Raw genomic sequence first — 12,267 nt, 5'->3', positions numbered from 1 at the left:
AAATAAACAAATATTCTGAAAAAGGGACCTGATTCAAGATTCAGAGGACAAATGGGAAAAGACATGGCCAATTCACCATTTACTTCTTATGGAAGTGGAGGCCTCAAAGATGTTCAGTGATTTACCTAGAGTCACAGAGCTACTTATTGGCAAACTGGCATTCAAACTCAAGACTCCTGACTATTGTGTATCAACTGACTGGCTTTAAATAAAAGTTGGCAGCATTTAGAATTACTGATAAAAACCTCAGAAATGTTATTTTCTTCTCTCTTTTCTGTCACAGTGCGAAGGATGGTGTTGAAATAGTCTTAACTGAAGAGCATATACTTAAATTTGTCCTTTTGGACAAGGGAGATTGTTAGCCTTCATGGCTCCTAAGGATGAAAGACAGTGGGAGCATTATTTCTTCCTTTACTCATTCTTCCCTAGTGATCCACCCCCTTCTAAGAGAATAACATTGCTTTGTAAAGCCAGGTATATATTTCTGTCCGGTTTCAAATAATCACAGAGGTAAGATTTTCATACAAAGGGAATTTCTGCCATAGCATACCCTGACAGTTACTCGTGGCATAAGTGCATTGGCAAGAAAGAGTTCAGTGGGTTCCCTGACCTCTACCCAAGGGATGTCCTAGGTCCTAAAAAGGAAGAGGGAATGATTAAAAACACAAAACTCTGAGGTATGCATGCATGTATGTAAACCACAAGTCTTCTTAGAGACCGTTAGTTTACAGGTTTAAAAAATGTTTTAATTTCCACAAATTTATATTGCAGACCTTTTCAGAGGCAATTAGATTTAATGCAGATTATGGAGTTTTTGAAGTAGTTAATGATGCTCCACAACTTCTGGAAAAACAACTGAAAAAAATTCTACAAAACCAGCAACCTCGAAATCCCATTTATGATGTTGTAAGGAAAGGAAAGAATGAGGTTAAACCTGTTCAAATGAATGCCTCCGATGAAAATGAGACCATTAATGTCAACTACAATATTATGGTAAGAAAGTATACTGTTTTATCTTGTTAGATAGATAAAGCATTTGGTGAAATCAATATGAGTTTCCTTAGGCTTCCCTTTTTGAAGTGTAGCTACATTTATTAACCTGTGTTTTACGTACACATAGTATTTGTTAAGCACTTTTCAAATCCAGTGGCCAGTTTAGCAGTTTTTTTGATGTTCACTTATCAATTTGAGAAGATTCATGTAATTTACCTTGAATATTTGAATATTAGATTAGTTTTGAGTCTTGTAAATATAAGTATCCTTTATAATTTTGATGCATGGTGGAAAATGTGGATATATAGGCAATGTATTTCATTTGGGTTTTGAACCAATCCTGTCAAGCAGTTGGGAATTGAGACTTCTGACCCTCAAGTTGCACTGTGTGGCTCTGACCTCCCTGGCCTGAAATTTCGTTTTCAGCTTCTAGATTGTGTCTCCTTAGCATGAGGTCAGAAAACCTGCATTCTAATATTGGCTCCTCTGCTTACTGACTCTGCGTACAAGTCACTTTGATGAGTCTGATTTTCATCATCTGTCAAATGAGGCCTTTACTACCTACTACTTAGGTTTCTTGCATGGATGAAATGAAAATAATAATGAATGTTTAACAATACTATTTCACAGTGATTCAAAATGTCTAGTATAAATAGGCTGAAGTATGTCTAACATTTAAGACATAGATTTACTCTAGCCTGAAAGTTCTTCAATTCGTCTGTTACGGAATTGAAATAATTTCTATCTTTAACTTTCATCAAAAGTTAGTTTAAAAATTTTTTTCTAGGTGGGACAATATTTATTGTTTTATTCACTTCCTTCAGTGAATAGAAATTTTTAATTGTATGGAGGTCTTTATGACCTATTTATTTATTGTTAAAAGCTATTTAGTAGCTTCTTGAGTTATGTGCTTTGACACAAGTTTCTCAGAAAGATTTGGATGATCTTATTTGATGTATTTGAAGGTAGACTGATTAAGCATGTCTATTATAAAACTAGGGCAGCAATTTAGAAGTTTTTAAAAAGAGGCATGAGTAATGAAAATAGGCTAGCTGCGATGGCTCACACATATAATCCCAGCACTTTGGGAAGCCAACGCAGGTGGATTGCCTGAGCTCAGCAGTTAGAGACCAGCCTGGGCAACATGGTGAAACCCTATCTCTACAAAAAGTACAAAAATTAGCCAGGCATGGTGGCATGTACCTGTAGTCCCAGCTACCCAGGAAGCTGAGGTAGGAGGATCACCTGAGCTTGGGAGGTTAAGGCTGCAGTGAGCTGTGATCACACCACTGCATTCCAGTCTAGACAACAGAGTGAGACCCTGTCTCAAAAATATACTAAAAATAAATAAAAATAAAAACAGTAGTGGAGATCAAAGGAATTGAAAAGTACTAAATGAAAAGCAGACAGAAAATGAGGAAAAAACGGGCAAAGAATATAGGGGACATATAAAGAATAAAACAACTAGGAAAATGGTAGTAGTGATTTTAAACAAACCACATCAATAATTAATATCACCTTAATCATATAATTAATATATATGATTAATAATATAATTAATCATATTGAGTTGTCATGATGTGTCATTCCTTTGATTCCAGAGCCTTGGGAGGCTGAGGCAGGAGGATCACTTGAGCCCAGGAGTTTGAGGCTGCAGTAAGCTATGATGGTGCCACTGCACTCCAGCCTGGGTGACAGAGTGAGGCCTCATCTCTAAAAATAATGATAATAATAATATACACCAATAATTACATGAAATTTAATGGCCTAAGCACCCCAAGTAAAAGCCAGAGTCAGGGATGATTTTTTAAAAATTGTGATTATTTGCTGTCTACAAGAAACTAACCTTAAAAATAAGACATAAATAGTTTAGAAGTGAAAAGGATAGTAAAAGGTATACCATACAATTATGAATTAAAGGAAAGCTGGAGTGACTATATTGATATCTGGCAAAGCAGCCCTCAGAACAAGGAATCTTACCATGGATAAAGAGGAACATTACATAATGATAAAAGGGGGGAGGGTCAATTCACCAAGAAAGCTTAACAACTCACAATATGTATGCACCTAACAACAGAGGTTCAGAATACATGATGCAAGAGCTGATAGAACTGAAAGGAGAAATAGATAAATTTATAGTTATAGTTGGAGACTAAAGCACTACTCTCAGTAACTGATAGAAAAGATAGAAAATCAGTAAGGAAATGGAAGTTCTGAAAAACAGTAACAACCAAGTAAATCTAATTGATCTTTACAGAGCACTTTATCCCACAACAGTGGATGTTTATCCCACAACATTTTTTTCTTTAGTGCACTGGGAATATTTACCAAAATAGACCATATTTTGGGCCATAAAATAAATTTCAGCAAACTTAAAAGATTTGAAATCTTGCCAACTGTGTTCTCAGACCACTTCAGAATTAAACTATAAATCGGTGACAAAATCCTTAAATACTTAATTGCATAACATACTCCTAAATAATTAATAGGTCAAAGACTAAGTCCCAAGGGGAATTAAAAATTATGTTGAATTGAATAAAAACTATAGCATAACATATCAAAATTTGTGGGATGCAACTAAATTAGTCTTTATGGGGAAATTTGTACCATTAAGTGCTTATAATAGAGAAGACTAAATAAATCTGTGATCTACTTTTCACTATGAGAAACTAGAAAACTTAAGTTAAAATTAAACCAAAAGTAAAGAAATAAAGAACAGAATCAATGAAATTGAAAACAGAAAAACAAGAGAGAAAAATCAATGAAAATAAAGCCTTGTTTTTTGAAAAAATCAACGAAATTGGTAAACTTTTAGCCAGAATGCTGAAGCAAAAGAGAGAGAAGATATACATGCCCAATATCAGAAATGAAAGAGGGGATGTCATTACAAATTTTACAGGCAGTTAAAAAAAAAAGAGAATTTGCAAACAATTTTATGTCTATAAGTATAAGCTCATGACATTTAAATGAAATAGGCTTTTTTTTTTTTGAGACAGGGTCTCATTCTGATGCCCAGGCTAGAGTGCAGTGGGATGATCTCAGCTCACGGCAATCTCTGCCTCCCAGGTTCAAGCGATTCTCCTGACTCACCTTCCAGGTAGCTGGGATTATAGGCATATGCCAATATGCACAGATAATTTTTCTATTTTTAGTAGAGATGGGGTTTCGCCATGTTGGCCAGGCTGCTCTCGAACTCCTGGCCTCAAGTGATCCACCTACCTCGGCCTCCCAAAGTGCTGGGATTACAGGCATGAACCACTGCACCCGACCCACATATTTCTTAAAAGACACAAATTATCAATGGTCACTGAAGGGGATATAGATAATCTGAGTAGTCCTACATCTATTACAGAAGTTGGATTCACAGTTTAAAGTCTTTCCACAAAGACAACTCCAGGCCCAGAAGACTTCACTGTTTAATTCTATCAAACACTTAGAAGTGAAGTAACCTTAAATTTATAAAAACTTATACAAAAAACAAAAGAAATCAATTTTTAATTCATTTTATGAGATGAGCATTACACTGATGCCAAAACTAAATGAAGGAATTTGAAGGAAAAGAAAAACTTACAACTTAACATCACTCATGAACACAGACCACAAAAATCCTCAAAAAATAAGCAAATTAAATCCAACAATGCAAAAAAAAAATTCTATTTAAGAAGATAATACAGGTGTAAATCTTCATAACCTTGGATTATGCATTGGTTTTGTTAGATATGACACCAAATGCACAAGGAAAAAAAGATAAATCAAAACTTTCATGCTCTAAAGGACGCTACCAAGAAAGTAAAAAGACAACCCATAGAATGAGAGCAAATATTTGCAAATCATATATTTTATAAAGATGTGTATCTAAACTATAAAAATAACTCTTAGAACTCAAAAATAAAAAGACAGATAACCCAATTTAAAAATGTGCAAAGGGTTTAGAATAGACATTTCTCCAAATAAGATAAACAATAAGCACATGAAAAGATTTTCAACATCATTAGTCATAAGGGAAATGGAATCAAAATCACAATGGGACACTACTTCACACCCAACAGTATGGCTATGATTTAAAAAAAGGCAAATAATAACAAATGTTTGTGAGGATTTGAAGTGATTAGAACCTTCATATACTGCTGGTGCAATTGTAAGACGGTACAGCTACTTTGGAAAATATTAGGCAGTTCTTTACAGCTTAGCCCAAGAGTTGTCAAATTACCCAGAAATGCCACTTCTAGGTATATACTCAAGAGTATTGAATACACATATGTTCACACAAAAACTTATATACAAATGTTCATAGCAGCATCATTCATAATAGCCAAAAAGTGGAAGCAACTCAAAAGTCCATTCTCATTGGTGAGAATTCCATTTTGGAAAACATTTTGGCACATCTTTCCAAGTTAAACATATACCATACCACCTATAGTCCATTTGTGTTGCTATAAAGGAATACTCAAAATTGGGCAATTTATAAAGAAAGAGGTTTATTTGGCTCGTGGTTCTGCAGACTGTATAAGAAGCATGGCACTAGCATCTGCTTCTGGTGAGGGCCTCAGGAAGCTCCCACTCATGGTGGAAGACAAAGAGTTCCATATCACATGGCAAGAGAGGTAGCAAGGGAGGGAGTGAGGAGGCATCAGGCTCTTTAAACAACCAGGTCTCATGTGAACTAACAAAGTGAGAACTCACTTATTACCATGGGGAGGACACCAAGACATTCATGAGGGATTCGCTCCCATGACCACGACATCTCTCCCATGAGGCCCTACCTCCAGCATTGGGGATCACATTCAGTACGAGATTTGGAGGAGGCAAATATCCATACCATATCACTACCTGTCTATCCTACCCCTGAGTATTACCCAAAAGAAATGAAAAGTTATACTCACACAAAAACCTGCATGTAAATGTCTACAGTTAGCTTTATTCATGATCACAAAAGCTGGAAGTTTTCCAGATTACTTTAACTGGTGAATGGATAAAGAAACTGTAGTATATACATACAGCGGAATGTTACTTAGCAACAAAAAAGAATGATTTATACATGAAAGAACATAGATACATCTTAAATGCTTTATGCTGAATGAAAGATACTAGAATCAAAAGTACATACTATATTGATTCCATTTATATGACATTCTGGAAAAGGCAAAACTGTGGAACAGATCAGTGGTTGTCAGAGGCTAGGGTTGGAGGGAGTTGCTGACTACAAAGTGGCATAAGGAAATTTGGAGAGTGTTGGAACTTTTCTGTATCTTGATTGTAGTCCTGGTTACATGATTATATGCATTTGTCAAAACTTGCAGAACTGTATTAAAAAGGGTGGATTTCACTGTATGTAATTTATACCTCAATAAATCTAACCAATAAGATCTACTGGCTGATAGCCATGCTTTATTTGTTTGCCTTGTACATCTAAACATAATTTTTTATTAATGCAATTCTGTAGGCACTTTAAACAGCTTGCGTATGGCTATTTGGAAATAGTTCTGTATTGATTTACCTAAAGTCATCTTCCCTTAACATTCTGATCATCCCTTTCTGTTTCTTAACCAACTTACAGAAATTTTTTAAAGGTTTAAATACAAACCTTAGATAGATTCTTTTTGTGTTTCTTATAAGTATTTATTAAGTTATTTTATGGTTGATCAGGATTGTCTTGTATGTTTTTTGTCTTTATATTTAGTTACTTTTTAAAACCACGAAGAGTTTTGTTTTCAGCTTGGCTAAAGACTTTTCTTCAATTTTTGATTTTATTCTTTTTAAACTTTTTTATTCATTTTATTTTTAGGTCAAATAGGTACAAAAACACTCAAAAGAGGATGGATTATAGGTAAACTGTTTACTAGCTGAATATTCAGCAAATTGGTTTTGAATGAACTGACTACTTTGACAACCTTATAGAATTCTTTAAGGGTTCATGTGGATCTTTATATGTAGTTTGGTATCTTTCTGTGATACATTGAATGTAGCGCTAATGGGAGTTCAGAAGTCCTGCATGGTTGTCAGTGTGTAGCCTATGCAGAGTCTTTCTAAGATCCAAATGTCCTTCAGATCTCACTGATAAGCAGTGAGACTGTCAACAAGGTACTGCTGATTAGGTGCATGTTTCTTCTATTCTTTCATTATGCAGAAGATAGTGTTTGGTGAAGGCAAATGAATGTGGTTTTTTTGCTGAATAGAAGAAAACTGTTTGATGTTCCAATCCTGAATGCCTAAAGACTTCTGCACGTATTAGCAATGATAAGCACACATCACCCTCATGAGCATCAGCACATTAGATGTCAGCAACACTACTATGGGGACATTCAGTTTCCTCACTAAAGTTAGTAATGGTCTATGTGTTAACTCTTATGCAATATCATAGCAAAACTATCACCTTAGATTGTCCATGGAAGCCACATAAATGCAAACACATTTACCTCACTGAGATTGTTTTATTTATTAGTAACATGTTTTGTGTCTAAGGTACTGATATTATTTAGAATTCTGGAAAAAGTGAATACAAGAAAAAGTAGAATCAACAGTAAGTATTTTAGGATGAACAACAGTAACTCTTCAGTAATTCTGTATTGCTCTCACAACCTCAAGATAAAATCTATACTCCTTAATGTTATTTAAAACGCTATTTGCAGTCATGACCCTGCCTACTTCTCCAACCTTTCTCTCTCCATCCCTTAAATCTCATCCTGTGACCTAATACTGCCACACTTGTGGTTTGTCTCCTCTTTTGCTTCCCTGCTCAACCCAGCTAGCCTTGCTTCGGGTCAAAGAGTGAAGTGCGTGTCCTGTGGGAAACCTCTCCTGAGTTAAATGTGTCTGTGGGCTCCCACAGAAGCCTACACTGTGGCATTTGTAACACTCTCCTATCATTATTAACTTTTTTATCTGTAAGAGAGTGCCTGGAGATGTTAAACAGTTAAAACATTTTTTTAAACTTGATGAACAAGGGGCCTGCAGTGACCTTGGTGGCCTTACCAAGTTTTCTTGGTGGTTCTTTTTCTGTTTGTGATTATTTTTAACCCATTTTATGACTGAAAATACTGAGATTCATTGGCTTTTTTTTTCCTCATTCTCCCTCCTTCAACAAGTTACTTAACTTCTCTGGATTTGATTTGTTAATCTGTAAAAATTGAGGCATTATATAGTTGATATAGAATTGTTAAGAGAATTAAAAACGTACCAGAGGCAAGAAGTGCCTCACATTTGTGGCTCAGGTTTATTGATCTCTCTAGTGGAAATAGAAGACCTAGGGGGTAGAGCTCCTGCTGACAGCTGGAGGTCATTATTGCTCTCATGATTAAGCGTTAATCATCCTAAAAGTGATTTTCTTTGACCTTCTTTTCCTTTTTCTTTTTCTTCTCATAGTGTCTCAGTCGTGAAGAAGGTATTAAGTGGATCAAAAAAGAAAGACTTCCAGCATTTCTGGAAAGTGATTGCTACTTTGAATACAGGTACTATAGTCCCATCAATATATGTATTTTTAAATACATATATATTAGCCTCCCAATTAGCTAGGACTACAGCTGTGTGCCACCATGTGTGGCAAATCTTTTAAATTCTTTGTAGAGTCAGGGTCTTGCTGTATTGCCCAGGCGGGTCTTGAACTCCTGGCTTCAAGAGAGCCTCCTGCCTTGGCCTCCTAAAACCTGGGATTACAGGCATGAGCCTCTCCAACCAGTCATATTTTAAAAATTATCTATTGGTGATAACGGTATTTAGGTGCAGGGTGTTTAACAATGAAAACTAGTGTGACACAAAAAACATAGAATGCCATAGTCCAGAACCAAGTTTTTCTTTATGTTCCCTGACTTTTAACATGTAAGAACCTAAAATTTGACCTCTGAACAACCATTTTTAAATCAAAATCAATTAAAGTGAATAATTCTTAACTAATTAGTGGTTTTATGAGTAAGCTATTAATTTTAGCAGAGCCAAAGAAAATCATCATTAAGTGAGGAGAGGAGATTGGCTTGAATACATAAAATAAAATTTTAGGTTTTTCCCTGAATTCTGCTATATTTGAAACTTGTTTTAAATTTGTATGATTCCTAAAATGCAGGTTAGCCAAATTGGTCTCACAAGTAAGATGGAGCAAGTCCGGCATGAATTTCACAGTAGGATCAAATTTTTCTCCCTGGATCGTGAAAAAACCACCCAGTCTACCACCTCCTGCCACTGAAGAAGATAATCTTGTAATTATGAAAAAGTTCTATGTATCACTTGGTGAGGTAAAAGTATGAGTATTTTTTCATGACTTAGTGCTTCATTAAAACTTCTGATTTTATTTTTTATTTTATACATATATTTTTTTGAGACAGGATCGCACTCTGTCACCCAGGCTGGAGTGCAGTGGCATGATCATGGCTCACTGCAGCCTCCACCTCCCGGGCTCAGGTGATCCTCCCATCTCAGCCTCCTGAGTAGCTGGGACTACAGGCATGCACCACCACAACCAGCTAACTTTATTTTGCATTTTTTGTAGAGATGGGGTTTTACCATGTAGCTCAGGCTGGTCTTGAACTCTTGGACTCAAGGAATCCACTCACCTCTACCTCCCAAAGTGCTGGGATTACAGGCGTAAGCTACCACATCTGGCTGTAACTTCTCATTTTAAGGCATTTGTATTACCTGAACAGAAAAAATGATTTCAAATACATGTAAAGCAGATTTAGCAATAATTCTTATAGATTTATGCTAACTAATTTGCTCTGCTCTCTTTAATTTGAAATGTAATTAGAAATATTATCCTCATGTGTCTGAAGAGACACAGGCAAGGTTGAAGAACATGCAGTGTCACTTGGGAAGCAAGAGTAACTTGAATTATATCCATGGTTTCATTGTTCATTCCAAAATTGCTATGATTTGGATTCTATTACTTTTGTACAAAAAGATAAATTGAGTCTTTTCCTTCCTTTTCTCTAGGTTATTCCTTAGTAGTAAAATGCGTTATTGTAAGGTTGTTATCAAATAAATTTGTCATCCATGATTAGAGAAATGTGAGGGTGTATGAGAGCATTTGAAGAGATTTAACCTAGAATCAAATATCCTTTTGGAGAGTCATAATGTAGTAAGAACTGTTGTTTGATCTTTGGCCTCTAATTATTAGATCTTATATCTGGAACTATAATTCTAATACACAATTCTATACAAAATTAGGAATGGCAAATATGTAGCCCTTGTGCTTCTACTCCCTATGACTCTTTGTTAATCAATTGTGGAAATTTTTCTGCTGAGCTAGGATTTGGCTCCAGATTCTTTACAACACAGTATTCTGGGTAGGCACTTCCATTTTTCTTTTTTTTTAAACCTTAAGGCTTACTTGCAAATAAGGCACTTTCAATTGATCAAAATTATCATACAAGAGGAAGCCTCTTTGCCTTCTGTGTTGGAATAGATAGGCTAAATTTACTTGAACTTTTTTTTCTTGTGTATCTCCTATTAATTTTGGAGTTCAGCATTTCTATCAGCAGTATTTGTCAAAAACATTTACAGTTATGCCAGTTCCATTATTTCCACTGAATAATGCTTAGTGGTGTATTTAAGGCACATTTTTCTTCTCTCTCATACTGATTTTAAGTATTTTTTTCTTTCTTTCCTTTTTTTTTTTGAGAGAGAGTCTCACTTTGTCACCCATGCTGGAGTGCAGTGGTACAATCTCAGCTCACTGCAGCCTTGACTTCCCAAGGTTCAGGGGATCCTCTGCCTCAGCACCCACAAGTAGCTGGGACTACAGGCATATGCCACCATGCCCTGCTAATTTTTGTGTATTTTTTGTAGAGACAGAGTTTTGCCGTGTTGCCCAGGCTGGTCTTGAACTGCTAAGCTCCAGCAATTCATCCACCTCAGCCTACCAAAGAGTTGGTATTACAGGCGTGAGCCACTATGCCTGGCCATATTTTTTCCCTTAATTTATATACTATAGAAATGTTGGAAATGTCCTAAAAAATATGTACTCAAGGTCAATAAACATGTAAAGGGAAGAATCAATCTAGGGAAATAAGTTCTGATTTGCTATATGTGAATTTAATTAAATATAAGGGAGTTAAAATCCAAACTAGTTTACTTTTGCTATTTTCTGAGATGAAAAAACTCATTTGTATTCACTTAAGTAAACTTTAACACTATATATATATATATATACAATTTTTTTTTGAGACAGGGTCTCACTGTGTTGCTCAGGCTGGAGTGGAATGATGCAATCATGGCTCATTGCAGCTTCAACCTCCCTGGCTCAAGCAGTTCTCCCACCTCAGCCTCCCAGGTTGGACTACAAGAGTGCATCACCATTCCTGGCTAATTTTTAAAAAATTATTTGTACAGACAGGGTCTATGTTGCCCAGATTGGTCTTGAACTCCTGTGTTCAAGCAATCCTCCAACCTCAGCCTTCCAAAGTGCTAGGATTATAGACATGAGCCACCACACAGCCACTTTAACTATATATTACCATTTTTCAATCGCCTTTGAATTTTGCAGATTCAGGGTTCTTGGATATTTACATTATTTATGTCATGACTATACATAGGGATTAATCTTCATGATAATTGGTAATATTTCTTTGAGCCTTAAGTTATACCATCTAAAAAACAATTGACCCATCTCTTAAAAGTATAGGCCGGGTGCGGTGGCTCACGCCTGTAATCCCAACACTTTGGGAGGCTGAGGCGAGCGGATCATGAGGTCAGGAGTTCCAGACCAGCCTGACCAACATGGTGAAACCTCATCTCTACTAAAAATACAAAAATTAGCCAGGCATGGTGGTGGGTGCCTGTAATCCCAGCTACTCGGGAGGCTGAGATGGGAGAATTGCTTGAACCCGGGAGGCAGAGGTTGCAGTGAGCTGAGATGGCACCATTGAACTCCAGCCTGGGTGACAGAATGAGACTCTGTCTCCACCTTCCCCCCCAAAAATATATAAAGTGGAATAATTATGTTAGAGATGTTAAAGTCTGACTGATGACTTCTTTCTCTCCTGTGTTCTACTCCCTCATTCTTTTTTTGTGGTTGAAATAGCAAGGACCTTGTATGTTGGTCTCTCTCAATTCCTTGAATGTTTCTTAATTATTTTGGCCTCCTGCTTAGGCTATTGCTTAGGATAAAGTAGTCACTCGATAATTATATGTTAGGTAAACATATAACTATATGTTAGATGAACATATAATTACTAATAAATAACTTGATTTTAAAGGGAAAAGGGAACAAAAGTGAGTTAGTCTTTGAAAGCTTTTATGCACCTGGGAAACCTCACCTCTAAGAGGGATGGTGACTGCATAGCTGCC

At 36.1% G+C, this 12,267-nt stretch overlaps 1 protein-coding gene across 3 annotated transcripts in view; it reads left to right on the top strand.

The window, feature by feature from the left end:
• The window catches only part of LOC113224942 (regulator of G-protein signaling 22), a 154,195-nt gene that overhangs the window by 26,931 nt on the left and 114,997 nt on the right, over positions 1 to 12,267 (top strand). The window contains exons 4-6 of one of the 3 annotated variants that reach the window (XM_031935955.1): positions 772 to 993; positions 8,356 to 8,441; positions 9,050 to 9,182. In XM_031935955.1, the coding sequence (XP_031791815.1) occupies positions 772 to 993; positions 8,356 to 8,441; positions 9,050 to 9,182 (441 nt within the window). Of the gene's footprint in view, positions 1 to 771; positions 994 to 8,355; positions 8,442 to 9,049; positions 9,219 to 12,267 lie in introns of all 3 variants that reach the window. The other 2 variants (XM_031935954.1, XM_031935956.1) reach the window with 2 other exon arrangements.

The sequence above is a fragment of the Piliocolobus tephrosceles genome, chromosome 7 (genome assembly GCF_002776525.5).
Source record: "Piliocolobus tephrosceles isolate RC106 chromosome 7, ASM277652v3, whole genome shotgun sequence".
Classification (NCBI taxonomy): Eukaryota; Metazoa; Chordata; class Mammalia; order Primates; family Cercopithecidae; genus Piliocolobus; species Piliocolobus tephrosceles.
The sequence above is the reverse complement of the archived record's forward strand: the minus strand, read 5'-3'. Positions and strand labels throughout refer to the sequence as shown.